This window comes from Falco biarmicus, chromosome 1, assembly GCF_023638135.1.
Source record: "Falco biarmicus isolate bFalBia1 chromosome 1, bFalBia1.pri, whole genome shotgun sequence".
Classification (NCBI taxonomy): domain Eukaryota; kingdom Metazoa; phylum Chordata; class Aves; order Falconiformes; family Falconidae; genus Falco; species Falco biarmicus.
In genome coordinates, this window is record NC_079288.1 from 109,957,225 (window position 1) to 109,984,541 (window position 27,317).

The 27,317-nt window shown below is 40.9% G+C and overlaps 1 protein-coding gene across 2 annotated transcripts; it reads left to right on the forward strand.

The window, feature by feature from the left end:
- Nucleotides 1–17: 17 nt before the first annotated feature.
- On the forward strand, nt 18–27,105 carry PKD2 (polycystin 2, transient receptor potential cation channel). 2 transcript variants are annotated; one of them, XM_056360197.1, is made up of 15 exons: nt 18–440; nt 6,813–6,926; nt 9,793–9,926; nt 10,283–10,533; nt 11,268–11,492; nt 12,044–12,272; nt 14,059–14,229; nt 15,398–15,579; nt 16,617–16,737; nt 19,149–19,247; nt 20,246–20,367; nt 21,207–21,324; nt 21,573–21,736; nt 22,521–22,668; nt 23,690–27,105. In XM_056360197.1, the coding sequence occupies exons 1-15, from the start codon at nt 29–31 to the stop codon at nt 23,921–23,923; spliced, it is 2,724 nt and encodes a 907-aa protein (XP_056216172.1). In that variant the 5' UTR covers nt 18–28; the 3' UTR covers nt 23,924–27,105. The 2 variants fall into 2 exon arrangements, with proteins under 2 accessions (XP_056216172.1, XP_056216180.1); XM_056360205.1 differs by having other exon boundaries at nt 21,576–21,736.
- Nucleotides 27,106–27,317: the final 212 nt, after the last annotated feature.

The window sequence follows — 27,317 nt, forward strand, 5'->3', positions numbered from 1 at the left end:
CTCCGCCCCGGGCGGTGGCGGCGGGCTGATGGCGGGTCGCGGCGGCTGCCGGCGCGGGCGGGAGCAGCTGGAGCTGGAGCGGCTGGGCCAGGCGGCGGGGCCCGGCTCCTGCCCGCCGTCGCCGCCGCTCTCCGCCTGCTCGCGGCAGGCTTGGAGCCGGGACAACCCGGGCTTCGAGCCTGAGGAGGAGGAAGCGGCGGCGGCAGCGGCAGCGGCAGCAGGGTCGGTGCTGGAGATGGACGTGGAGTGGGGCGGCCCCGCGGCTGGCGCTTCGTCGTCGTTGGGCAGCGCGGCGGCGGGCCAGGCCGGCGGGCGGCGGCAGCGCCGGGGGCCGGCGGGGCGCGGCGGGGCGGAGGTGCCGGGCCGCCACCAGGTGCCGCCGGAGGGCGCCGCGCCCCGCCGGGCGACCTGGGCCAAGCGCCTGGCGCGGCGACTGCGAGGTGAGCGGCGGCCCCGGCCCTGTCCCCAGCCCTGTCTCCCTGCCCCAGCCGGGCTCCCCGGCCTTGCTCGGCAGCCTTCGCCGAGAGGAACCGTGGCGAGCTGTTGGTAGCCCCGCCTGCCCCCTCTCCCACCCGCCCCTTCGCTGCCTGCCCGGTTTTCCCGCTCCCCGCGTTCTCTGCCGCCTGCCCGGCCCCTGTCAGGCCGCGTCTCTCCGTGCGCGCCCGTGGCTGCTCCCTGGGCTGGCCATGCCGCCAGCACACGCACCTCACCTCCTTTGGAGCACGGCGCTCTCTGCCCCCCGGGGCTTTTCCCCGGCTGCTTTTAGTGTAAGAGACTCTCCCGAGTCACTTTTGGATACATGTGGGTCAACGCCAGGTCTTCGAAGAGTTGGAGCGGAATAATTGTCCTCTCTTCATCACCCTCCCTATAGAAGAGGTGGTTAGGCTGCCATTTGTGCATAGAGTGGGGTCATTGTGGGGGTGTTTTACTCATGTTTTGCTCCTGCGCGCTGCCCTGGGCTGCCCTGGCCTGCTGGGAGCCGCCGGTGGATGCCATGAGCAAGGGACATAGCAGGAGAACGTCGGTGGGACCGTGTCAGGCGGGCACTGGGAGCATCACTCTGAGCTTGCAGCATTACCTCTGCGCTGGGCCGGGCCTGTCCGGGGCTGATTTGACCCAGCAGAGAAAATGGTAGATGGGGAGTTTGTTGGATTCAAGGGTATGGGAGCACATGTCAGGAACCCCCCCATCCTTTTCTGGGCACCTTAAAATGTCAGCATCAAATTGTGAGGGTTTTAAACGTGGGCTGGTTAACTGTCAGGCAGAATCTTTATAAACCTGCAGGAAAAGTCAACACATTTAGAAAATAAGGTTTCCTCTTCTAAAATGTGAATTTTCTAAAGTGACAGTACTGTTACTGGCTGGCACAGCCTCAGCAGAGGTGTCAAAACAAACAAGATTTTAATCAGGGACTTGTAAATTAGGCTATTGTATGTTCTGTACGTCTTCACTTTGATTTTCACGTGCATTCAAAAATCATTTGCTGTAATGATTTCTCTGCACCATAATAAATCTTTCTTGATCATTGCAGTGTTTTACTTGGATGCAAGTCAGACTTGCAGAAACTATGGAATAGGGCATGTTTTCTTTTCAGCAGATTTTATTGGGGAAGTTTTCAGTGGTCTAAGTCACTTCATAAGGAGACCAGAATGGCCAGGAAGAATATCAGTGATAATTACGTGTTATGCATGAACTGGCACTGCTCTGTTCGAAGTCTTCAACGGTGTGTTTATTTTAGTCTGTTGCTGAGATACATAAATGCCTAGGAAAGGAGCTGCTTCACATGGAGAAAGTGAAGTCCTTTTATAAAAGTTCTTATCAAAGTAGACTGTTCAGTTGCTCCCTTCGTACTAGTTGTTGCTGAGAAGGAACGTCCTGTGTGTGCTTTTAGCTGTGGTGAAAAATAGTGGTATTTGAACGTGACATGAGAGTGTCTTTGTGATGCTGTGGCATAAGTTACTACTGTTCCATCTCAGTCATGGTTTCTGCAGTAATATTCCAGACAGATTATCCACACTAGGACTGATTTTCATGTGGGTTTCTGAGCCATTTTGAACCTGAAGGCAGAGGTTAATACCAGGTGATTTCTGTAACGTCAGAGTATTTGCAGATGGAAATAAAGTCCATCAGGCAGACTTTCCCCCCACACCGCCACCGCCTTCCCCTGTGAGCTACCGTTCTAATGAAGGCTTGGTAAAACACTTTGTTGAATCATCTATAGTTCATCTGCATCTACAGCTTAGGGTTGGTTTTGGATGGAGGAAGTTTGCTTGGTTTTAGTGTGCTTTTTTCAAGTAGTTTATTTGTCTTTAAGCCTATATATGTATTTTCACCTTGTTCAGCTGAGCAAGTAGCAGAACCAAGAGGAATGGGCTTTTGGTGACACTGCAGGCTGTGCTGGGCAGAGTGAGTGCAGCTGAGCCTTCAGCAGCATCAGCAGGCAGGTGTTGCCAGAGATGATCTGGCTGTGCTCTGATAAACGGATCCCTTACCTGTTCTGCTGCCTAAAAGCAACGTATCTTGTGCTAGAATAACTAGTTTGGGAGCTGATCTGGGACCATAGCTTTAACTTTTAATTTCTGCTTTCAGGCTGAAAGATGAGGACCACCTTTGACATGGTAACATCATGCATCCTTTTGACTTGTATGGTTCTCTTTACACTACTGGGTGTGAGCCCATTAAGTGTGCACTGTGTGGAGGACAGTGCAAAGTTACACATTTTTGCAGTGCAAGAAAACGAAAATTTTCAATAATGGCTGTGGACCAAGCTGCCTCTTGCTGTTTGAGACAGTCCATATACACTGGTAGTATTCTATTTTTAGCTGTAAAATAAAAAGACTTGGTTTCATGTTCTAGGAATGTTTGGAGTGGCTTTATCCCTGTGGTTGCTATCCACAGTTTCTGTTGATTTCTCAGCTGCATGTGTTTTCTGTTTATAGGCAAGTGTAGCTACAGTTGCTGTAGTAGACAGATCCTTTCCTGGCTTTTTCATGAGAATGCTGCCGTTAATTTATAGGCACAGTAAATGGCTAGGTGTGATTTTGATGCTGTGGAGGTACTGCAGGGTGCTGTACTTACCTTCTGCGTAAGTAACTAACCTCTGAAGAATGTGATTGCTGCAGGCTGCACAGCGAAAGGGCTGATTTCAAGCCTGACATTAATATAGGGCACTTGAAGGATAACTGAGGTTTTAATACTGGGAAGAGTACTCAGTAGCTCTTTTGACGTTTCGTGGATAATTGTGAGGGTCTTTGAAGACTAGAAAATGGCATGCTCGAGTACTCAGTTTTATTTCAAGATGACTAGAGGAAATTTAACATAGATTTATTTAATAAAATTCCATTTCACTACACAGAATTCAACAAGAGGGAGTAATCCTTTGGATATCAAAAGTGATAGTGTTACCATGGCTAAACAAGTAGCCGCGCATCAGCTGAAGGATATTGAGTGACACCTTGCACTTTTCTTGCTGTCAGTTGTGAAATAAAAATGCAGAGAGGATTTAAGGTAATGGGATTTTGGTACTTCCAATTACTGGGGAGACTGTAACTAGAGTTACTAAGTGAATAGAAAGTTAACTACTTCAGACTGTCTCCACTTCAGGTTCTTCTCTTTGTGGATTCTTCCCAGATTCTAATGTGAGTCTGGAGTAGATTTAGTCTGTTTGGTTTTGCAGATCTCTACAGCAAACATCCCAGATGCTGAGAAGAGAGGAGGGGATGACTATTCAACTCTGTTAAGGAGAAAGTGATCAGAAGTTTTTAATGGGTAAGAGCAAAGTCCATTTCCAGAGCCAGGCTGGAAAGATAATCTGCCCCTCGGATCTGTACTTGGTCACCTAGTGCTGCTGCGCTCCCCTGTGCATCAATACAAAGGAGCATTTTTTGAAAGGTTTTCTTAGTTATTGTTCAATGGAAGTATCAAATATCATTTCCAGTCACTCATTAATTGTTACTTCCATGAAGAATGCATCGTGGCATTATTACTGAGTTGAACTAGTGTAGGCTCCGATTACACTTTACTAAGGAATGTGAATTAAGGATGGTGAGGCTGTGTTTCCTTGTTGTTTTGGGACAGAGCATCTTTGCCTGAGGGTCACTTCACCCTCCTTCCCTCAGCCCACTCTTTCCCCAGCATCTGAGTTTCTGTGTAGTCAGATCAGTTAGTGATAGGTATCTTGGCTTGAGGGCGTTCAGAACTTAACTCTTACATAAATCTGAATTACTTTATATGCATTCTGTACCTCATAAACTGGACGTTATGATTACGTAGGTATGTGTGTATATGTAAGTACATATACACACATTTAATACATATAATGTATATGTATGTAACACTTTATGCGTAAACTAAACAGATTTTAATTGAGTACCGAACAAGCTAGACTTTATTGTAAGATGAAATTTTATCTTTTTTTTATTTGCATTTGATCATTATTTTTTAACAACTCTTCTGAGTTCATATACTTGTCCGGTAAGCCGTTTGGGCTATAGAATGAGTGAGACAATTTAGTTGCTTATTCATTTAATAAATGAGATCTGTCAGAAAGTTGATGAATAGCAAATTTATGTAAGGAATGAACAGAAAATTATTAATAGAGACTAGAAGTGAAACATTTTTGGTGCTTGCCGTAGATGTCAACTTAAATCTAGCAGGGCTTACTGCCACTGTTCTTGATGCAGTATTATAACAAAGAAAAAAGGGAATAATGGACCTAAATTTCTAAAAACATGGCAAGTAATGAAAGCTTCAACCTAGGTGATGAGCAAATGTAGAGTTCATTTAACACAAAGATCATTGTATGATCTCTGGTGCTGGTTTGTTGGTTTTTGGTTTTGTTTCTTCACATGTAACTTTCTGCTCCTTGCTGACTGACTCCTAAAAATATTGTAATATGACAGAATTTGACCTTGCAAGCTTTCTGCTCACCACATTTCTTATTGGTGAGTAATGTGCTGACAGCCGGGACTCAACTCTCTTGCCAGCTTAGCTCACTGGCTGTTTCCAGCCTTTTCTTCCTTTCTTAATGTTTTCTTGCTTTTATTATGAGGGTTGCTAGTGCAACGTAGTGCTGTGTTAAGAGGCTGAATTTGTTGCGTTCTTTATTATTAGTGATTCTGTAAATGGTTTTGTGTTTCTGTCTTCAAGAATGACCTAACGGTGAGGATTTGGCATGCTGTGTAGTAAAGTTGCAGTCTTTATCTGTAAATTTTCAGACTTAGCCTTAAAGAACAGCTTTGGAAAAGCTCTCGTTTTGGGGGCTGACACTAGTGAAAGTTATGAGTTACTAATTAAGGAGTGTGAACAGAGATTAAGGCTAAGGGTATTAGTGCTTGCTGTGCCTATGCAAGAGAAGTTTCCTGGTTGACTGCGGTTAGGTCACAACTTAAAAATGTGGTAGTTGAAAGGCTTCTGAAAACATCTAACACATTATTTTTTTTCTGAACACACCTTGTATTGGAGATAGAGGGAGGAGCTGCCTTATTCCTCTCCCTTTGTTAGGGAATGAAGTTCTGCAGCAGGCACATTAGCCCTTTGTCTTAGTCTTACAGCAGTGGTTGCAAAGCAAGTGAACTCTCTTCGTTGTCAGCTTTATAATGTGTTTTGGCTATCCCTTGTTGCTGTTCCATTTGACTTTGAATTACTGTGATACGTTTGATGGATTGAAGATTTTTACTTAGGGAGATTGAGGTTACTTAATTTCCATCTGCTGAGAACATAAAGGTGTTACGAAAGGTTGGCTGTTTAAAAAACCTGAAAAGGAGAAGAGTGGAAGTTTGGTGTGCTTCTGTAGGAGTGAAGTTTTATTTTTATATGCTTTGTCTCCCACCATAAACTAAGGTCAAGTCACTTTTTGTTTAGGATTAAATGGAGAAGTTCCCTGAAGGTAGCAATTATGGTCTGAGCATCAGCAGCCATTCCCAGCTTTTTTTCCTGTTCTGTATTAGGCATGAGAAATAAGTATGGTTACTAACTGCTTTCTGTTCTCAGACGGTTGTTTCTTTTAGAGACTCCGTTTAAAAGATCCTTTTGCTTTTCAGTTACCCTTTTAGAAAGGATCACTGAAGTCCAGTAACTGCTCTTAGGCTGTCTTCTTGACAATGTCAAGTACAATGTGAAGCTAGTAACAGGCAAAAATGGTTAAGCTAATGCAGTTCCTCAGTTTAACAACCAGATGGTGGTTGCTCCTTTAGGCTGCTACTAAAGTGTCAGTGATAATTCTTTGTTGAGCAGGGAAAGAAATCGTGTAGATGTACTTACCAAGATCCCTGCTGCATCTCTGTTGGACAAGCCTTGCCTATTTGAGAAAGGAAAGTTACGATTTGTTTTCTTTAAGAATGTTTGATGTATGCTCCTTTCAGGTAGAAAGTTAGTTAAGACTACTAATATAGGTTCAATACTGAATATCCGTTTTCATTCATCTAACAATGCTTTTCATATTTAAAAAAAGCCCCAAACACTGCACTTATTTCTTAAAGGATGGCTATCTGTGCATGTATTTGTATACTTACATGTGTTTTCATACCATGTGGTTTTATGTGACAGCACTTCTGGCAAATCTTCAGCAGATTCTGTTCTGCTGAGCTGTTACTAAATTATTACCGTGTCTCATGAATAGCTAATACTGCAGACCCCGTTCAGGCTATGGAAGAAGTTGTTCTTGCTTGAACTTTGATCAGGTTAAAATCCATAGAAGAACATGAAGCAGACATGACATAGGTTAAGCTTTCAAAACCACTGAACTTACTGTGCCATTTGTGTATGTAGTGTCAGACATCTGTGTACATCATGATGTGTGTTTTCCTTTTAAGGTCTGTGGGGGACAAGACTCATGGAAGAAAGCAACACCAGCAGAGAGCGCTATCTGAAAAGTGTTTTACGGGAGTTGGTCACATACATGATTTTCCTTATGGTCTTGTGTGTCTGTAAGTACTGCTTGGCACTACTGCATCCAGTTTTGTGCAATTTGCTTACTCTCTGTGATTCCAGAGTGAAGGTTGTTTCAGTGATGTGGGAGGAAAATTAATTAATAGGCAGGTGTGTAGGCAAATACTTGGAATTAAAGCTTTCTCTTGTTCCTGTGCTTGAATTGTTGCTTGAGATTTGAAAATGCTGCAACATTCTGTGCCATAACAAGTTTTGAACCTTTAAGCAGGATGATGATATACTTATTCTTTGTTTTTAGGGAGCATGTTTTTTAACGTAGTACTGCACTGCAGCGTAATGCTTCCGGTGTGCATTTTGAATTGCTGAACAGAACTGTTAAATGTGAAGAGTGGGAGTTAGTCAACTAGGACAGAAAATGAAATCACCGAGTTCCAAATTTATCACTGAGCTTATATACACATCGTTCTAAGAATAAAAGTTCTTCACAGTAACTGGAAAGGCAGAGATCATGCTACCTACTTAGAAATATCTGATAATTTGTGTTTGCATGATGATGGATATTTTAAATGCATCTGCAGCCTATATATACTCAAGTGTAGATGGATCACAGCTGGAGATTTCCATTATCTGTGTCATTTGTTTTGTTGCCTGTGATATCATGTGAAGTATTGTAACACTACAGAACACAGAATGGAGTAACATTCAACCTACCGTTTTTTTCTTTTTTTTTTTTTTTTTAATTTGGCTTTTAAGAAGGTGACTGATTTGAGTTAGGTGCTCTAGAATCAACACTGAAGGTAATATTAGCAGATTATGCTAAATACGGACTGACCAGAGGTGTGAGGAGCTTGATGGATCTTCAGCCTCCTGCACAACAATATTCCTGGATCCAAAGTTTAAGAAAGCAGCCTGAACTGAGTTTGCTGTTCTTTGGGTGAAGAACCTTAGTGATGCTGGAGCACAGATAGTATGGGATGTTTATCACAGGCCTCAGACAGCCCCATGAACGGCTGTGGCTGGTGTAATGTAATGGTTCTGAGAGCAGTCGTCTTTTCTGGCCTTGGGAACTTGAAGCTGTTATACAATTCAGTTTCAAGATCCCTAGGGTTCTTTAACAGTCAAAAGAAGTCGTGTTCATATATTTGCATAAAAATTAGTACGACAATGCAAAATAGAACTTACTATGGAGTTGTGAAGTAGATATTTTATTTGGTTACTACGGAGAATAACAACAAAATCTGTGTGCATTAAGTTAGTGTATCTTTGGAAAGCTGGTATGTTTCAAGCCTTCAATATTTAGCGTGGGCAGTTCTGTTCTAAATGCCTGAACTGTCAGTGACACTGAAGTCGTCATTTATGATCACTTGTAATAGAACAAGGTGATGGTTTTGCTTTTGGAGAGAGAGAATCTTGGAGTGGAAAAGAAAATGCAAAACTACATTGGTAGACTGGCTCTGAGAGCAGGTCTGCCTTGCTTGTCTGGAGTAGAATTACTGAAAAAACCCCCAAACTTTTAAACCACTGACACAACTGTTTTGGTCTTGTACTGCAAGCATGGTTATATACTAAATATCATGGGGTTTTCCTTCCTGAGTCCTTTAAGAATGTGTAGTGCAGGTTTATGGACAAAGTAGCATAAGACTGCTTGTGGCTGGTGTGCTTTACTACAAGGGGAGGTGTAGCAGTGAGAGACCTGAATTACAGTAAAGTGAAATTGGTTTCAGCAGAAAAAGGTTGATTGCAGGCTATTAACAATTTGGTTTACTACAGAAAAAGACTTTTGGTAACAGAATAAAGGAAAAGTATAGTGTGTTAAAGACCTACAGATACTGCTAACTCGTTAGTGGGATGTTTTTAAGTATTATCCTTTTTCATTTTAGATGTAAGCAGTAGCTATGGGACAGGCTGCTCTGTGGCTTGGCATGTCCTAGGAGAGAGATTTCCAGTGCAGGCTAAATGTTATGGACTTTTCTTGTGCTCTTGTATTTTTGAGAGTATGTATTTAGCGAGAATCCAGGTATTGCACAGTCATGTGATACATTCCATGTGCCACAGTAAAAGTCCATTAAAAATAGTTCTTGTTCTCTAGTTACTAAAGAGAACAGATTTTCTTCCCTGTTATAAGATGTTTTTATAAAATTGTTCAGTGTAGACTTAATCTTTCAGGCTTGTCTCAGTTTTACCCATAAAACAGTTTAAGTATTTATAGGTAGTAACAGTGCCAGAGACAGTTCTCTTAAGCCATCTTGGCTTTGTACATAATTTTATAATTTATGCTCTGTGTTCCTCAGCCAAATGCTTGGCTCAGTGTGAGGAAAAGTAGTAACACACAGTCATTTATTTTTTTGTGGGGAGACTGTCTTGGAAGCACTACATGTCTTGGGTAGAGTTTCATTGTCTAACCATAGGTGGCTAATGTCATTCACAGTGCCCTGTGATGTCCTGGTGACCATCATTATCTGCTCAAGCAGGGCATAGTTCTTCTGAGGTCTTGCGCCATCTGTGCTAGCTCTCTGGGGATGCTTGGATAGCACAAGTCACCTAAAAAGGCACTAGCTGCCTCTCTTCAGGCTGCTCAATTGTGCCTTTGTTTTTCTTGAAGTTAGCTTTTGTAAAAGCATTAATAATAGAATGAGGTGTGGGAAGGAGAACTTGAGTATTTTAAACTGATTGATCTGTCTATTGTTCACTGCTTTTTGTATTTTAATCACAGTTGACAGACAAATGATGCTTGGTGTGGATTTTATTTTGTTCTGAAGCTTAAACTTCTCAGTGCAAAATCTATATGAATGCAACTGGATGTATTCAAAACAGAGTACTCTCTCTTCTTGTTCTCCTTTCTTTTCTTCTTTTTTTCCCTTCTCTTACCTCTTTACCTCTCACCCATTACCAAATCTTTTGCAGTGACTTACGGGACAGTGAGCTCCAGTATGTACTATTACACAAGGGTTATGTCGCAGCTCTTCCTGGAAACACCTGTATCAAAAATGGAGAAAACTGATTTCAAAACTTTGTCCACAATGGATGACTTCTGGAAGGTAATCTAAGCCCAATTTTTTTTATATCTTTGTTGCTCTGATTTGTTTGTCCTGTCATGGCCTGTAAATTTAACCTCCAGGACCTTTTTGCTAATGTGGTAGGGGTTGTGCATGAAGATCTTTGTGCATGATGTCAAAGCTGTGGAACGAAGTAGGCCTTTAATATGTGACATTTTAAAACCCAGGTCATGCTAGTGGGGCAGAGTAGAGCCAGGTTGCAGGATGTTGTTGGAGAACAGGTAACAGTAAGGTCTTATGTCAAAAAAATTATCAACTGCAGTTCTAACTCGTCTACAGAGTGAAGATCTATGAAAACAGTGCTGACAACATGCAAACTAAAGTTCTGTCTTCTCCAGTTTGCAGAAGGACCTTTGCTGGATGGTCTTTACTGGGAGATGTGGTACAACAACAAAACTATGGCAGAAAACAAAAGCTTCATTTATTATGAGAACCTGCTCCTAGGGGTGCCTCGCATTCGGCAGCTGAAAGTGAGAAATGGTTCATGCTCAATACCTGAAGACTTAAAGGATGAAATCAAAGACTGCTATGATGTCTATTCTGTAGCTAATGAAGATACTGCTCCTTTTGGACTTCAAAATGGAACAGCGTATGTAGTATTCCTGTAGATACGCATTTTTATTTCCCCGCCCCTGACCTGGGTTATGCTGAATTGCACAGTAGGTCACTTGGCAGAAGCGACTCTGCATTTGCTGTATGTTCTGTCTGTAAAGCCAGGTAGATCCTGAGCAGCTGCCAGTTCTGCTCGTGGAGAAACCTTACTGAACTGGGAGGGGACTGTCCTCTGTATCCACTTGCGTTTAGGTGCTGTCATTGTGCCACTGGTAGCTGTTATGCGTATGCTGTGCGTACACTGTGCAACTCGGGAGCACCTCTGCTGTGATTCCGGATTGTATTGCTGCAGTGGGTTTTACCAACTTGTTTTCCCTGGCTAAAAATGGGAATAACATTGCCTTTCTTGGAGGCCAATGTGCGAGTTGAACTGTAACAAGGTGTCGGAGGTGGAACGTAACTATGTAAACGCCAATTTTCTTTCTTTCCCTGAGGATAGAAATTCTGTGTGAATGGATTTATGTGTTCTCTTTTCATAATCAATATACTTGTGACCCAGCTTTCCATCTTAATTTTGTTGTGTTAGTCAGAGGAATTTTGTAAGCTCTTTCCCCAGGGTACATCAAAACTTGCTACATGTACCTCTTAAATGAAAGTAGCTTTAAGTAACTGATACTTTTTTTTGGTCAGGTTTTATTTCTGTCTCTTTTGTTAATTTTAAGTTGAAAGTAGAAACACTTAAGTGCTCCCTCTGTTTCACCTCTGAACTAGCTGGACTTACACCAATGAGAAGGATTTGAATGGAAGCAGCCACTGGGGCTTGATTGCCACATACAGTGGGGCTGGCTATTACCAAGACCTCTCAAGGACCAGAGAAGTGACAGCTGTGCAGATTGCTAGCCTTAAGAAGAACCTGTGGCTGGACAGAGGGACCAGAGCAGCTTTCATTGATTTCTCTGTATACAATGCAAACATCAACCTATTCTGCGTTGTCAGGTATGAACAGAAGCGTGACGGCCTTAAGATTGCACAGTGTAGGTTGTAGACTTGGGGTTGTCTTGTGATTGCTTTGTTTTGAAGACATGGGTAAGCGTATGGTTTGTATAAAGGAGACAAACAATGGAAGCGGCACATCTCCCTGTCAAAGAAGTGGGAGTTCATGTGGTGGCTGCACTCGCCAGCTGGAGGCAGTTCTGACTTTCCTGATGCCACAACGCCTTGGTTGCAGTTTGCAGGCAACTTTTCTGGCAATCTGGCTCATTAAAATAAATACATGGATATAAAACATCAGTCTTTCAGACAGTGTGAAACAGATGCAGATGAAGACTGGTCTTTCTGTTCCTGAAATGATTTGGGTTTTAGTGAAAATGGACTGCGGTAAGGTTTACCTTCTGTTCTGTGTCGTGGCTTCTCTGAATCGTATGTGGGCTTTTACCTGTTTCCATTATTTAATTAATAATGTAAAATAAAACCATGTGTCTTTTAGTAGTGTTTTTCATCAGCGCTGTGTAAATATTTTTTTTTCTTTGCTTGTTTTTTAAATGCAGGCTGTTAGTGGAGTTTCCAGCAACTGGAGGCCTTGTTACATCTTGGCAGTTTCAGCCAGTGAGGCTGATTCACTACATCTCCACTTTTGATTTTTTCCTGGCAGCCTGTGAAATGGCATTTTGTCTTTTTGTTCTTTATTATATGGTGGAAGAGATCTTAGAAATTCACATTCATAGGCTGCGCTACTTCAGAAGTCTCTGGAACTGCCTTGATATCCTTATCATTGTGGTAAGTAATCTTTATAATAAGGCTAAAATTGCTTTCTGAAATGTTAATGACAGTATTGCTGTGGTGGGTTTAAGGGATAGACCCATTATTAGGGAGGATGCTTCCAGACTATTGGGCTATGAGTTTGAATAAGACAATTTTAATCTGTGTTGTAGTGTTGGTGTATTTTGCTAACTTGCTTGTTCTGTCTTTAGTGGTTTCGACCTTTACGTCCTGGTGAAAAGTTAGAGTATTTGTCCAGTATGCTTTTTCACAATTTTTGTCTATAAAGGCACAGCCGTTTATGGAAGGTGACAAACTTGCCCTCATTTCTATTCTAAGAATCTGATACAGACTATTACAGAGGCTTTCAAGAAAGAAAATCATTTGCTTTCAAGTAGTGGTTTGCATTTGGAGGAACGTGACTGGAATTTGAATATATTTGCGAAGAACCACAAAGAAATTTAATGGGAGTATTAAAATACCAGCTAATACCAAGTTTGAAGAAGGGTCTCAAAATTGTAGAGTGCTAGCAGCTGTCAGGGCTGCTTTCTGGGTTAAGCAGACAGTGTCGCATGTCAGTAATCCTGGTATAGCAGAAAATCTGAGCTTTGAATTTGAACTATGTAATATAATTCACTCTGGGCTTACATCAGGCTGTGCTTACCAGAAGTATACAAAGCCAGCAGTGCTAAAACAGTTCCAATCCCACACTTGTTTTGTGTCTTCAAGCTTGGATGAATCAAAGGTTTATGCCTAGAAGTTAGTATATGCAGTCTGGAGAAATCATACTTGCATCACAGTGCTTTGTAAATGAAGGACCATTTAGGAGGATGTTTACATGAACTGTGCGCTGTTGGTTATACGTAATGGCAGGGGTGTGAGTGTAAAATTCAGTTCACAGAAAGAGTCAAAATTCTATGCTTATACCTTGTCTGAAGGACATTGTTCTAGTTTAGGATTATGTACTTTATGACTCTGTATACATGATGAAGTGTTCATTTATGCTAATAAAAAGCATGTTTGCAGAGGTCAAAGCAAGAACCTTACCTGTATGGTAAAACTACATCTTTTCTGCTGTTGCCCAGAACAAGCAATATGGTTCAGTCTGTACTCCAGGGAAACTCTAGTCCCTTTTTGGCTACTGCTGGCTTTCTGCTCTTTACTCTTTCATCTTTACTCTTTTGAGTTGCTGTCTTCTTTCCTTATATTTCTTTCTCTGTGACAGCTTCATTTTTCTGAGCCTGCTAGGCTTCACCATCACGCTGTTCTTCAGCTGTGGTAAGGAAAATATTTCTAAATCTTCTTACTCCCAGGCTATTTGTCTGTAGTCTAGGACTGTAATGGTTCTGTTGTGAAATGCATTTCCTGATGTGTCCAGAAGTTCTAGTTTGGATCCTATTTCAAATAGCAACCACTGGACCATTACATTACTCCTGACTGAAAGGTGGTGAAACCCAGCCCCCTCTAGTCCTCACAACTGCCTGGCCCTAAACAGTAATGTGGTCAGTGACCAGCAGGGTTGACCCTGAAGGACTGTGAGAAGTTTGCTCCAGTGATTTATTTTTTTTTTTTTTTCCCTAGGCTCTGTGCAATCCGTAGCTGTTACTTACCTGTTTGAAACTAGCTTTGTAGTTAGGACACCTTGAAAACAATGTATTTGCTTTTACTTAAAGCTCACATCATGCTATTTGTAGCGCTACCATAAGGTTCCTCGTATCTTAACTTTACGATGTATGTGGCTAAACCAAGTTATTTTAAAACCCTAATCATCTTTCATGAATGTGTATGTTTTTTTTGTCCTCAGCTTTCTGTTGTAGCTATAGGAATTAGCATCTATAGGACATCAACCGTTGATACACTCCTGAAGAAGCTACTGGAAGATCAGAACTCATTCCCCAATTTTGAACCTTTGGCATATTGGCAAATGCAGTTCAACAACATTGCTGCAGTCACTGTGTTTTTTGTCTGGATTAAGGTAACTCCAAGACACGCTTATTCTAACATTAGAATGTAAGCAGCATTGTGAGTTTCAGCTGATATATTATTTGAGGTTTAGTTGTTTCTCCTAAAATTGGTTATGCCAGAAAGTCAAAGCACAGGAGTAACTTCTTGCAGATTAAAAGCAAGGTTGTAATTTGCCACAGGTTTGGTCAGCCCTTGTTTAAGCCTAGTAGAGGTAGTCAGTGCTAGTGCTTTGTCACAGCAGACGAGTAAAGAAATGTTTTTATTCCTGAGTTGATAAGTCAATAATTCTTACTGAGTACTGCTTTTTCCTAGCCTGGTTTAACTGTGCCCATTTTATCTATTCAAAACTTCTGAATCATTGGAAGGATTGGTAAAGCTAGTCCAATTAATTTGAAAATATATTTGATATTTGATTGATATATGAAAATAGATATATAAATTTAGTTAAACCTAATTTCTCTGTTTTACTGCCTCCTTTCTAGTGATACTTCTTTTCATGTCCATACTAATTTTCCTGTCCTCTGTATGTATAAAGCTGCAGAGGAGCACTTAGTTATTAATCTGTCGGGGGAAAATGTAAGACCAATGATAAGTGAATTTCTACTCTAGTACTCCAAAAGTGATACTTAGGTTTATCAAGGAACTTGGCTAATCTCTTAGTTTTTTATAAGACAAAACTGATCTAAATTTAAGAAATAAAGTGGCTTATAAGAAATACAGTAAACTGCAGAGTAACAGAATGATGTAGGTTGGAGGGTACGTCAGGAGGCCTGTAGTCCAATCACCTGCTCAGAGCAGTCAACTGTGACTTCTTCCATATTTTACTACTTCATAGCTGACATCTTCGTTGAAGATGAAGATAAATAAATAGGCTTTTGGAAGCATTTCGGTAACATTGCTCTGAAGCCAGGATGCCAGATAGAGGAGGGGAAAACAAACGGGCAAACAAAACACTACACCCAAACAAGAAGTTGGTGCTCCGACAGAATTTTGCATTTTGCAATCCTCAGCATTTTTAGGAAGTGATGTATTTTTAAATGTAAATTAACTGACTTTGTCTCCAGTCAAATACAGTAAGACATCTCATGTGTAAAAGGCTGGAGAGCAATTGTGTTAAGAAATTTTTGTCTTCCTTGTCTTTACAGTTGTGGATTTTTTTGTGTGTTTTGTTTTAACAGCTTTTCAAATTTGTTAACTTCAACAGAACAATGAGTCAGTTATCCACTACCATGTCTCGCTGCGTCAAAGATGTCATTGGCTTTGCTATTATGTTTTTTATAATTTTCTTAGCTTATGCTCAGTTAGCCTATCTTGTCTTTGGCACTCAAATTGATGACTTCAGCACTTTCCAGGACTGCATGTAAGTACAAGAAAAAAAATGCAAAGAATTTCTCAGTATATTGGTAAATGGATTTGGTTGCCTCGTCAGAGACCAAAAAATTCTATGACATCCATCTAAACAGATGTAGATATATCACTGTTGATGGAGCTCAGTAGCAAATACATTTTTTTTGTAACGTTTTTAGTACACAAACTGTCATTGCTGTGAGATTAAGGATATGCTATTGTTAGATCAGTGAGCTAAAAATGGCAGTTTCTGGTTGACATGGTTTTTATAACAGTTGGTCACATTCCTAGACAAAGCAATAACTGTCTTTAGCAGTTGAATGATCATATGCTTACGTATGTTTGTAATGCTTACTGCAGTGCTGTATGCGTGATAATGCTGTGTTCCCGATCGTATGTGTAGTTGGTTGACTCACAGAGTCCATATTAGACAGCCAACTAGTAAATTTTAAGTATCTGCTAGAATCCAGGAGAGAGAGAGAGGACTTAATACTGGGTTGGTAATCAGTTTTTTCCTTTATTAATTTGGTACAACATAACCTGATTCTGACTGAGGTAATTACCGGGTAGTTCAGTTACCAGTTTCCCCCTGCCCCCTTACACTGGGGCAGTGTTGCAAAAAGATTTTTATAGAGAAGCAGAGGAACTTGAAATATGCTGATGGTGCCGTACAGTGCCGAGCCTCTTCCAGCCTTGGCACTGGAAGAGTGCCGGAGGAGAGGGACAGGAGTGTGTCTTAAAGCTTCACAATGGTAATCACTGGTTTGCTCTGCTTCTTCCTGTTGCCCCCCATTATCAGTTGTAACTGAAAGTCAGAAGTAACCATCCTATGGCTTTGTTCTGTGCACGTGGCATCTGACTGTGAATTTGGTTATTCCTAGAGATGGGCTTGAGGAATTGCCTATTGCAGTGCCTGATAAAGTATTACAGTAGTGCAGACCTCTCTGCTGCCCATCAATCAGCCTGCTAGGGTAAAATAGTTTGAGAATTCTTGTACAGCTCCAGAAGTGTGTTTTTTTTTCAACTCCTGGATGTGTTTTGTTTTTTAAGATTTACTCAGTTCCGCATCATTTTGGGAGACTTCAACTTCACAGAGGTTGAAGAAGCTAATCGAATTTTGGGACCAATTTATTTCACTACATTTGTGTTCTTTATGTTCTTCATTCTTTTGGTATGTACGCCTTTGTTTATGTGGGGTGGGTAGGTGGCAGTTTTTGTATCTCTTGGGTTCTTAGTACTACTTGGGGCTTTTTTTGCTAATGGTGAGTGTGCAGCCCATGTGGGGGCCTGAATGTTGCATGTGTTGTCACTGCAATTATTTTTTTTTCATATAAATTTGCATTGTATGTTTGTTGTCATTCCCATATAGCGCTCCACATTGTGGTTTATTTTATTTTATTTTTTTATTATTATTGTAAAGCATTTTTTGTCTCTTAAAATCTGATTACTGCCTGGTTGGCATCCACAGCAAGCCCATATCTTTTGGTGAAAAGTAGCTGTAATGTTCCATGCAGCCTCTTAGTTTATAAAGTGCTCTAATGTGTGGCTGGCTGTGTTTACCTCAACCTAATTCATGCATGCAACACATGGCTTGTCTGCTAGAAGAGCCTAATTCATCAGCAGTACAGCAGCTTTCAGGTATGCAGGTTTGTCTGCAAAGGCCTCTTTTCTATCCTCTTTTCCTTCACCAGGGCACAGTTGAGCCCTGTCTTTCTCACCTTCCCAGTGCAAATTACCTGTACACTTTTTGACAAACAGTATGATAAGAAGCTTAACTTCTCTGAGAGGCAGGATGTAGATGTGATTGTCTGACAAATAAATTCAAACAGGGAGTGTATTGTGAGCAAGTACTCATCTTTTGTATGCTCTCTGTTAATACTAGTATTGAATTCATATTATAGTCTTACTAATAATTTATAAAGCAACGTAGAGGGAGGAGACCTGTCTCTTAGAAACCTAGGAAACCAAGTAAATTAGGGTTTTTTATGTCAGTATAAGCGAAGACCTCTAGTACCTTCTACCTGGATGTAGTTTTCAGTTAGTTTGGTGCTAACATTAATATGTAGTAATTTTGGTTTTGATGATACCACCAGACCAAAGCTGTTACACGAGCAAGAAATGCTCAGATTATTCCCCAAATTGTGTGTCTTTTGGTGACTTGATAAGGTGGCAAGCATTAAAGCAGGATGTTACTAACCTTAAAATTGTGCATCAGTCCTGTATCATCATAACTTTTTGAATTATTTAATGACCCTTGTACTTAATGAAGCTTTTTATTATTCTTTGACATGAGGAGAAATGGCATTCAGATAAAATTTGTGGGAGAAGACTTCATCTTGGTTATTCACTAGTAAGGAAGTGGAGAAATTTAATTGTTCCATCTGAAGATAACACAGGAGTCACTGTGGCCAAAGAAGCATGTGAAGCAGGTTTCATACTTGCTTTGAAGCACCTCACAAAATCTGTAGGAGCAGAGGCTAGTGTATAGCAAGGGAAAGAAATATTTTTTTTCTGAGGCATAGCAGAAAAGCACTGGGGTGTGAAGACACAGCAGGTTATCCAAAACACTCGCTATAATTTCTGTGCTTATTAATATCTGCACATCCTGTCATTTGGCTGTAAGCTCCTTGAGAACAGTCTGAGACCTGGCAACTAAGTTAGGAAAGATGGGCGGAAAGCACCAACTCTTAATGTTGGACAGTTGAAAACAAAATAGTAGCCAAGTGACCTCTTACTTCTCTGGTGTTGGGCAAGAATGCATAAAGATGCAGCATTGCAAGATTGTTCTCCTGAAGTATTAAGTCCATTTTTAAGTCCATGAGGAAACAGGTTAACACTGCCTTTCTGTATGAGAGTGGCGCATTGAACGTGCCAGTAAATTGAGTAATTCTTTTTGAATTTGAATGTCCAGCTTGCAATTCAGTCATGTTTACTCCCTGTTTAGCAGGACCCTTTCAGTGATGATAGTGTGTCTCAAGTAAATTACATGATTAGTACAGGGTTAGTGAGACCAATTTTTTCTCTTTTGTCTGAACAAGTGACCAAATTCTGAAAAGAGTTGGTGGCATACATGCCAAGTGTCTGATTTTAAGCTTTTTTGGGTTTATCTTTAGTCTGAAATGCAAGTAGAGCTCTAGTAGAGGTACGAATCATGTGTTTGTGCTGGTTATGGGATGAATAGTTAACTTGATTCCTCAGGCATTTTTGTTGCCAGCTGTGTTGCCTGTAATTCACACTGTTATCTGTGTAAGTTTGGCCTTGCAGGTAGGAGGCCAAACTTACATGTGTAATGTTAAACAGGCATGGTTTATTGCCGCTACTGCGTGTAAGTGTGAAACCTCTCTGGAAAGTAGTTCTTCAGTTATTGTTAGTAATAAGTAGTCGATTAAAAATTGTATACTGCAGTGCATCATATTTTGATATCTTAAGCTGTTGATGTTAGTGCTTTATAAACAGCCCACCATCTTCTCCTGGCCTTTTTTAAAAAATTAATGTATAGGCCTGGACATGGAGGTCATGGGGTAGTAGGGCTCAGACTTGTTGAAGTTTCAAAGTGGGCTTTTTCATTTTTCTCATGAACAGAACATGTTTTTGGCTATTATCAATGATACATACTCCGAAGTCAAATCGGATATGGCTCAACAGAAGGCAGAGATGGAACTGTCTGACCTTATCAGAAAGGTAAAAGTAACTTTTTGTTTGACATCTCATTCCTTGCATCTGAACTTACTCCATAAAATGCTATATAAACAGTACAAAATAAAACTGGCAGCAGCTAACAAAAATACACATCTCTTAGTTAAATGAATCTGAGCTGAGTTAAATTAAACGAATGAATACTTTCCGTCACAATGTATTTTACTCATCTGAGACTCTGCATTGAATCGTTAGCCTAGTGCATGCAACATAGGATTTGTCTGTCTAGGCACATACAGAAATATTTGAACTGATGAAGCTAAACTGCTCTTTGGTTTGGTGACAGAATTCAGAATTACCTCCTTTCAGGCAACAAGATGAGGCAAGTCTTGGATAATGTGATGAGAGCTCCTAGGGGCAGCTGCCTAGTAAGGTTGTTAAATACAAAGTTAAGAGTTTGACCCAAATCCCAGTTTAGGGAAAAACATGTGTTCGTGCACATGCTGTGGCATGGATGCAGTGCTGTACCGTGGTCAGAAATGTCTAAACGCATACTCAGCATGACCAGTAACTCAGAGTTTAAAACTTGAAACTGGTTATTAAAACAGAGCAGAGAAAAATGAAAAGTGCTTTGTTGGGATGAGGACTGTTTTTTTAAAAAAAAGGTCATTCCTACAACTGAAGAATAAGAGATAAGCAAAATGACCGTAGAAAGCTGTACCCATTTTGTCAGCAGTATTTAAAACTGTCACTTAACTGTCAGTAACTGCCCGAGTTCTCTTACTGGGACAAAATACTCCATTCCTATTGACCTGCAGTGCAAATTGAATCATGAAAACCTTACCTCTAACTGCAAAAGTATTTGTATGTTGTCCACTTAAACACTGAAATAAAAGGCAGATAAACTGGGGGAAAAGGCAAATTCTTGGAACACACTGAATGACAGTGTACACTAGCTGATTTGTGTAATCAGAAAATTTACTAGAAATCAAGTATTAACATTTCATAACAAGTAAAACACGAAATTTCACTTGTTCTTTTAGGGCTACAACAAAGCCATGATCAAACTTAAATTGAAGAAAACTACTGTTGATGACATTTCAGAAAGTCTGAGACAAGGTGGAGGAAAACTAAATTTTGATGAACTCCGGCAAGATCTAAAAGGGTAAGGAAGCTGTTACTTCTTACCTTGAGTAATATCCCCAGAGACATTTGATGTTAAGTCTTTAATGGAAGTTTCTCTTTCTGTCCTTTCTGTGATATAGCGAGAGTAGCTGATATGAATAAAGACAAGACAGCAGTGCTGCTCTTTTGGTTAGTGGGTGAGGAAGCGTGTGCTTTTCCTCTGTCTGGTGGGAGGTTTATGTAAACAAACAGATGTGTGAAGGTAAATGATCTTGGCATATGGGTCTGCAGGCATTGCACAAAGGAAAACTTGAAACTGTGGGATGGAACTGCAGAAGAAGAGAGGAGTGGGAAGAGAGTGGTCGGTTTGCAGTGGAAGAGAAGCCTTAACTAAGCAGCCCTGCTGAGCTCTGGCCCCTGGAGTCTGCCCTGTGGCTGGTGTTGCTGCAGTGGGGTGAACCCCACACCAGAGTACTCTGGTGCTCAACCTCCTTGAGTTGCTGTGTTGTGGGGGAGAAAGGGTATGAGGAAGCAGAGATCGAAGGCCTTTGAGGAAATGGTAATGTTTCCGTCAGAGCCACTGCAGGAGTTTGTGAACAGGTGGGAGTTCAAGGAAAGGGAACGAATCAAGGTCTAAAACAGATGGTTGTGAAGGAGCAGAATGCAGTCCAGGGGAGATTTGTGCTATTAACTAATGAAAAGTGAAGGTTGAGCTTTTTGTTGTCATCAGTGTTGCAAATTTGTAGGCAGCATTGGGATCAGTCATGCCTTTGGCTTGGGAATGAAAGTCTATTCAGAGTGTTGTTCTAGCAATTGAAGTTTGTTCAGCATCTGAAAAACGTGAAGTAAAGGAACTGGTTTTGCTACTACTTTTTTCAGGAAGGGGCACACAGATGCAGAGATTGAAGCAATATTTACCAAGTATGACCAGGATGGGGACCAGGAATTGACAGAACATGAACATCAGCAGATGAGAGATGACCTGGAGAAAGAGAGGGTGAGCTCAGCATTGGGAGTGGTGTGCCACCAGTGCCATCTGCCAGTTTTCTTCCCCTGCTGGTTTGCTGCCCCAGAAGACTCCTTTTATTTCCTTTCATATTTGCTCTCATCCCTGGCTGTCTGAGCAGAACTGTAAAAAGGCAAGGGGGAGAGCAGGAGGTCTTTGACCGTGACACCTACATCCCCTGTGTGCAGGTGAAATTCTTTATATCTTCTTCTCTGTCTGTGGCTTCTGTTTTCACAAAGGAGGACCTGGACATGGATAGGAGTTCTCTGCCACGTCCTCTGAGCAGCCGCAGCTTCCCCCGGAGCCTGGACGACTCAGAGGAGGATGAGGATGAAGACAGTGGACACAGCTCCAGGAGGAGGGGCAGCAGCTCAAGTGGGGTTTCCTATGAAGAGTTCCAAGTGTAAGTTTATCCTTCTGAGGGGAACAAACCTGCATGGTGGGATTTTTTTTGTTGATTTTTTTTTCTTGTGAGTTTTTTTCTTCTTTCAGTTACATAGTAGTCTTTCCTAGAACTCTGAATATTAATAAAATTATTCATAAAAGTAAATGTTATGTTTTTAAGGTGCTTAAGTCACTCCTTTTTAGTAGCTATCTGAACTGGAAATACTGTATAGAGGCTCATGGGAACCAGTTAGAAAACCAAACCCAAACCAAAACAAACAAAAAACCAAAACCTTCAACAAAAAAACCTGTGTCCTTAAATCCCGGTCATAGAAAAGACAGATAAAATGGTTACGCTACAATAATGCCAGGACACTTTTCTGGGTTTTTTTAGTAGTAAAACCTTGAGGTTATTTTAGTTTCTTCAGCTATTATTTTTAATAAGATCAAGTTATTTGTGACTATGTATTCTGTCTAAAATGATAGATCTCCATATTAATTATAGCAACGCTTGCTGAATGAAGAATTTGTGTAACCAGAACCAACAAATTTTGATGAGGATGCCCTAAAAGCAGAGAAAACAGTGGAATATGTGCTTCCCCTCCATCTGCTTTACCCTGTGTTACCTTCTCACTCTTGTGTACCTTCTCCCTTCCTAGACAGTAGGATTCGGTTGTGGAAGGTCAGATGCATGCTTGAATTAAAATGCTGTCTCAGCCTTACCTGCTGTGTGTGTTGACGTGGGAGAATGATAGTGACTCGGAAATGTGAGAGTCACTGAAGCTCACGCTTGTTGCCCTCAGACTCATGAGGCGGGTCGATCGCATGGAGCATTCTATCGGCAGTATTGTCTCCAAGATTGATGCGGTCATTGTGAAGCTGGAGGCGATGGAGAGAGCCAAACTAAAAAGGAGAGATGTGTTGGGAAGACTGTTAGATGGAGTGACAGAGGTAAGAAACTCCCGGTCTCCTGCCTGATCACAACCTGCATGGCTGGCTTACTGTTAGCACTTTTTCCTGCTGCTTGGCTTGGGAGTTGAGGGAGTGATGGTAAAGATGAGGTGGGTGTGTTGGCATTGGCCAAGTGCTTTCAGTTTTGCATTAGGAAAACAGGAGATTTAAACCGTGAAACGTTAGGGATGTGATGCAAGTTCCAGATATGACAGCTCATCTTATAGCAGGCCTGTGTCACACTGAGGGAACAGAGCACCATTTAAACCACTGAACTGGACAGCAGCGGTGGTCAGTAGTTGCTGAAGCAGCTTGTTCGTTCCTTGGTGTCTGTTGGGATTAATACAAAGATTTTATGGACTAGGCTGTTAGAGTCTGGGAAATCCAGCCCAGCAGGCCACGCACCCTTGTCTTCTCCCATGTTCCTTCTGGGATTGTGTGGCAGGTGGAAGCAGGTCACTTCTGTCACCAGGGTTATCTGGCTTCTATTGCCTGCTCTCCCACCCTCTCTTTCTTGAGGGCCCTTTGGAAGTGGCTAGTGGGACAAACGTTATGTCTGTGGATGCTAAAACCAGTTGGCTTCATGATGTGGCAAGACCAGCCAGAATAGGGCTGTTGAGGGGTGGGCGAGATGGACTGTCTTGGTGGGTTATACAGGTCAGACTTGCAGCTGCCCTGTCACGGATTCGGTGTTCCTGGCTATTACTGTTGTTCTAGCCAGTAATTCTGCTTGAGTCTTGAGACGGGGCTTTCTTGTGGGTGTGCTCTCCTCGTTGTGTTCTACGTTTCTGGAGATGGATTTAATGTTAGAAACTGTATTACAAATTGTGCTTTCCTAAGAGAAGGTGACAACCTGGTGGTGGATCACTGAAAGGAGAAGATTTTAATGCAGTAGCTGTGTTTCTCCACTAGCCTATCGAAATACTTGAGTGGTATAAGAATTTCCCTCATTTGTATAGGGTTTTGCTTTGACTGCAGTTCAGAAGCTGCACTTCCAGCTTGTGTCTTTTAATCTGTTTAGGATGAAAGACTGGGTCGTGACAATGAAATCCACAGGGAACAAATGGAGCGACTTGTGCGAGAGGAGTTGGAGCGATGGGAATCAGATGATACAGCATCCCAAATGAGCCATCGATTGGGAACACCCCTCGGACTGAATGGCCAGCCTCGTTCGAGGAACTCTCGGCCATCTTCCTCCCAGTCAGATGGTATTGATGGGGGAGGAGGAAATGGAGGGAGTAACGTCCATGTGTAGAATTAACTTTGCAGGTGGTTCTAAACATATCAGGTCAGTATTAAGCCAGCGAATACACTACTCCACTGTTGCCCAACCTGAGGTGATCATCCTGATCAGACCACTACAGGCCATTTTCACTGTAATGAAGTAAATATTCTTTTCATTAGGCATTTTCAGACCTATGTAAGCCATAGAATCGTTTAGGTTGGAAAAGACCTTTTAAGATCATTGAGACCAACCGTTAATTGAAGATAGCTTTTCACATCTCATCACATTAGTGAAGCAGAACAGAGGTATTCTTGGACAATCAATAACAAATGTAAAAATTCAGTTATGTGTTACCAGCAGTGAGACTGTCAGCCTTTGGAAATGAAAATGCAGGAGACAGGATGGACACTAGGTGTGACAGAATCTACCTGCAAGGAATCTTGGTTCCATAAATGTATTGTTATGAACACTTTCATGATGGCAGCAAGCTTCAGACAAAATAATGTGCTGTTACTAAAGCACTCAAATGAAAGGCTGTGAGTTTTCTGCCTTCTATTGGAAAATAGGATTTATAAATGCTTTTGAAAGCAGTTTTTAAAGGAAGATGGCATCAGGTTATTGTCTCGTTCATTTTAACAGCGGACGCTTTTCAAAGAGATAAAACAGCAAGCACTTTTTTTTAAGAGTTTTTCCTTATTCTGAGTTACTCTTGGTGTACTAAGATATTTTAATTAACTTAAAATGTTCATTTTTTTCTTGTCTTTGAGAAATACTGTTTCTTTAAGCAGAAGAAAGTGCACTTAGTTTGTACAACTGTAAAACACATTATTCCATAATAGAAACTGTACACATTGCATGTTTTTGCATTCCAGTAGCATTTCAAAAGTAATATTTGAGAACTGCCTCTTCGCACCCAACATAATGATTTTCAGCTTTGTTGCAAAGTGACCATTTTTTAGTGTTATGTTGTCATTATCTAAGTGTTACTGTGATAAACATTCCACAGGTTCTTAATTAAGTATGGTTACTTTGCAGAAAATATATTATTTAAAAGCACACAACATTGAAAAACGTTAACTTATCCTTGAGTGTGACAGAGAGGGGGGCAGAGAAGTTGCTGACAGTTGGGAAAATCTGATCTTATGCTCTATCAAGTTCTAATTACATCTTGAATATGTAGCCTGTATTTACATTTAACAGAACTACTTGTAAAATTATTGGGTATTTTTCTACATAGGCTTTTCTGCTGAGGGGCAACGCGTGATTGCTTTGGAAAGGTGTTTGTAGTATAATCACTGATTTTTAGTATTTAATTTTCTCTGCTTTCTGTGTCATAGAAGCTTTGGTTTTGAAAAGAGATGCAACACTGAAATTGCATTAGTTTCCTATACAACACGTAGAGGCATAGTGTTTGTAGTTTTGCCTAGCAACGTGTTTCCATATGTGGAATGCCAGTTTAGGAGGGAGGTTGTCAATTGTGCTTGTTTTCCTGAAGATGGCAGTTGCCTTGGATTAAAAGACTTGGAGTTGATGTAAAGGAAAATGGAAAGGTACATAATCACATCTTAGCTATTAGTAGAGTGTATAGAGGAAAAAACGCCTATTTAACGAAGTAGCACGTATATGTTATGTTGGTGCTTTTCGTTTCAAAAAACAGTTGTTGCCAGGGGTTAGCATCTCATTCTTGTGGTAGTACTGCTTGGGCAAAGCTTACATCTTGTATATGTTGTTAATATTGCATTGTCTGGGTGTACAGTGACTCAGAATGCCTTCCCTTTAACTAGAGAACTTGCTAAAACTATACAGACTTCATGCCTTTCCATATTTTTAGGTTTACAAGAAACCGTACGCACAGAAACTTAATTAACATAAAGGTGGAGAAGGAGGAAGCTCAGTGTGAAGGTTGGAAGTTCTTAGTAGGTTTGGCTGGAGAACAGAACGACTTAAGGAAACAGGCTGTGATTCTTGTGAAGTATTTTTTCTTTCTGTTGGTTATTTTGTCCTACACTAAGAAGAAATTCATAATCTTTCAGAAAAGACCCCGTCAACTTCCCAAAACGGCGCACAGCACAGTGGTTAGGGCGTTTGTGTGAAATGAGACACTCAGACTAAGCTCTGTCTTGCCTTGATTGAAAGTTTTTGGATGTTAGAAACCTTCCTCAGGAAGGTTTTCCATGTTGGACTGGCATTTCTGACTAAACAAACAAAGCAAAAACCCAATACTATACACATGGCCAGCTGATATGCAAGGAAAATAGAAAATAAATCCAAAGTAGTTTAAATATGAATACGAAAACAAGGCTATGTATATCCAAAATGTGTAGTGTGTTGCTATGTGACGTGATTTTCGGCTTGAACTTCGATGCATGCTAACTAATTACATGTGTGTAACATGTAATTGATGTTGGGTTTGTAGGGACAAGTGTTACCTAAATGCTAAGATAGTATTTAAATAATCATGTACTTAAAATCAATTACTTTGGCCAAATGGCCCAACTTGTGTTGTCCAGCAATCAGCTGGAACCTTGCTAAGAACACTTTGTGTTGAGGTTTGTGTCTGTGGCCTGTAAAGCATGTGGCGTGCTGAGGGTTATGGCAGCAGGGACCCGGGGAGTGTGCAGAAGCGATCTAGTTGGCGAGGCAGGGCCTTCCTGAGGGAAAGAAAGAAAGAAACCAGACCTATCAGTCTGGTTTTAAATAGGTTTCCTGTAAAAAAATTATCTTTCAAAATGTAAATTCAAGCAGGCAGTTTATCTTTTATGTGTAGTATATGTTTGTTACGAAAATACTTGCATTCGTAGCTCTATTTGTTGAGGTATATTTCTGTAACGTGTCGTTACTTAATAACAAACTTCATCTTGAAGTGCAGTGAGTTTTCATGGGGTACCCGTGTATGTTGACAGTGAGCCTTGCAATAGGTGCATGGCCACTTAACGAATGTTACAAACATTTTATTATTTCATTTTCCAACTTTAGATTATAATATCATTTGTCACTTATTACAAAGGTAAGATTTTTCCATAGTAATATACAGTGTTTGGTCTTATTAGGAAGCTTTTAATTATGCAAGTCTTCTACAGTGATCAAGAATGTATTGATCTGTAAAACTGAGCACTTTACTTCCTAATAAATGTTTTATATCATCTATTAAGCAAACATTGTGCCATACACTTGGTTTGTTTATAACAGAACATTAAAAATGCCACGTATTATTTGTGTGTGTCATTTCTATCTCGTACCTTATTCTCAGGTCTCCTAAAAGTGTAAAAGGGGAGTACAGGATGTAAATGAACAGAAAGGGCTGATCCTACTGCTTTTTTTTAATACTTTATTTCACATTTGTGTTTGTGCAAATGCATAGATCTATTTTTCTATTTCAGGTAGCAGCTCCGACTGCTAGTAACTCTGTCCCTTTATTACTTCA

Coding starts and splice junctions, on each gene's coding strand:
- PKD2 (XM_056360197.1), top strand. CDS start 29: ATGGCGGGTCGCGGCGGCTGCCGGCGCGGGCGGGAGCAGCTGGAGCTG. Junction 9,927..10,282: donor CAATGGATGACTTCTGGAAG/GTAATCTAAGCC, acceptor TGTCTTCTCCAG/TTTGCAGAAGGACCTTTGCT. Junction 20,368..21,206: donor CTCCGGCAAGATCTAAAAGG/GTAAGGAAGCTG, acceptor TACTTTTTTCAG/GAAGGGGCACACAGATGCAG.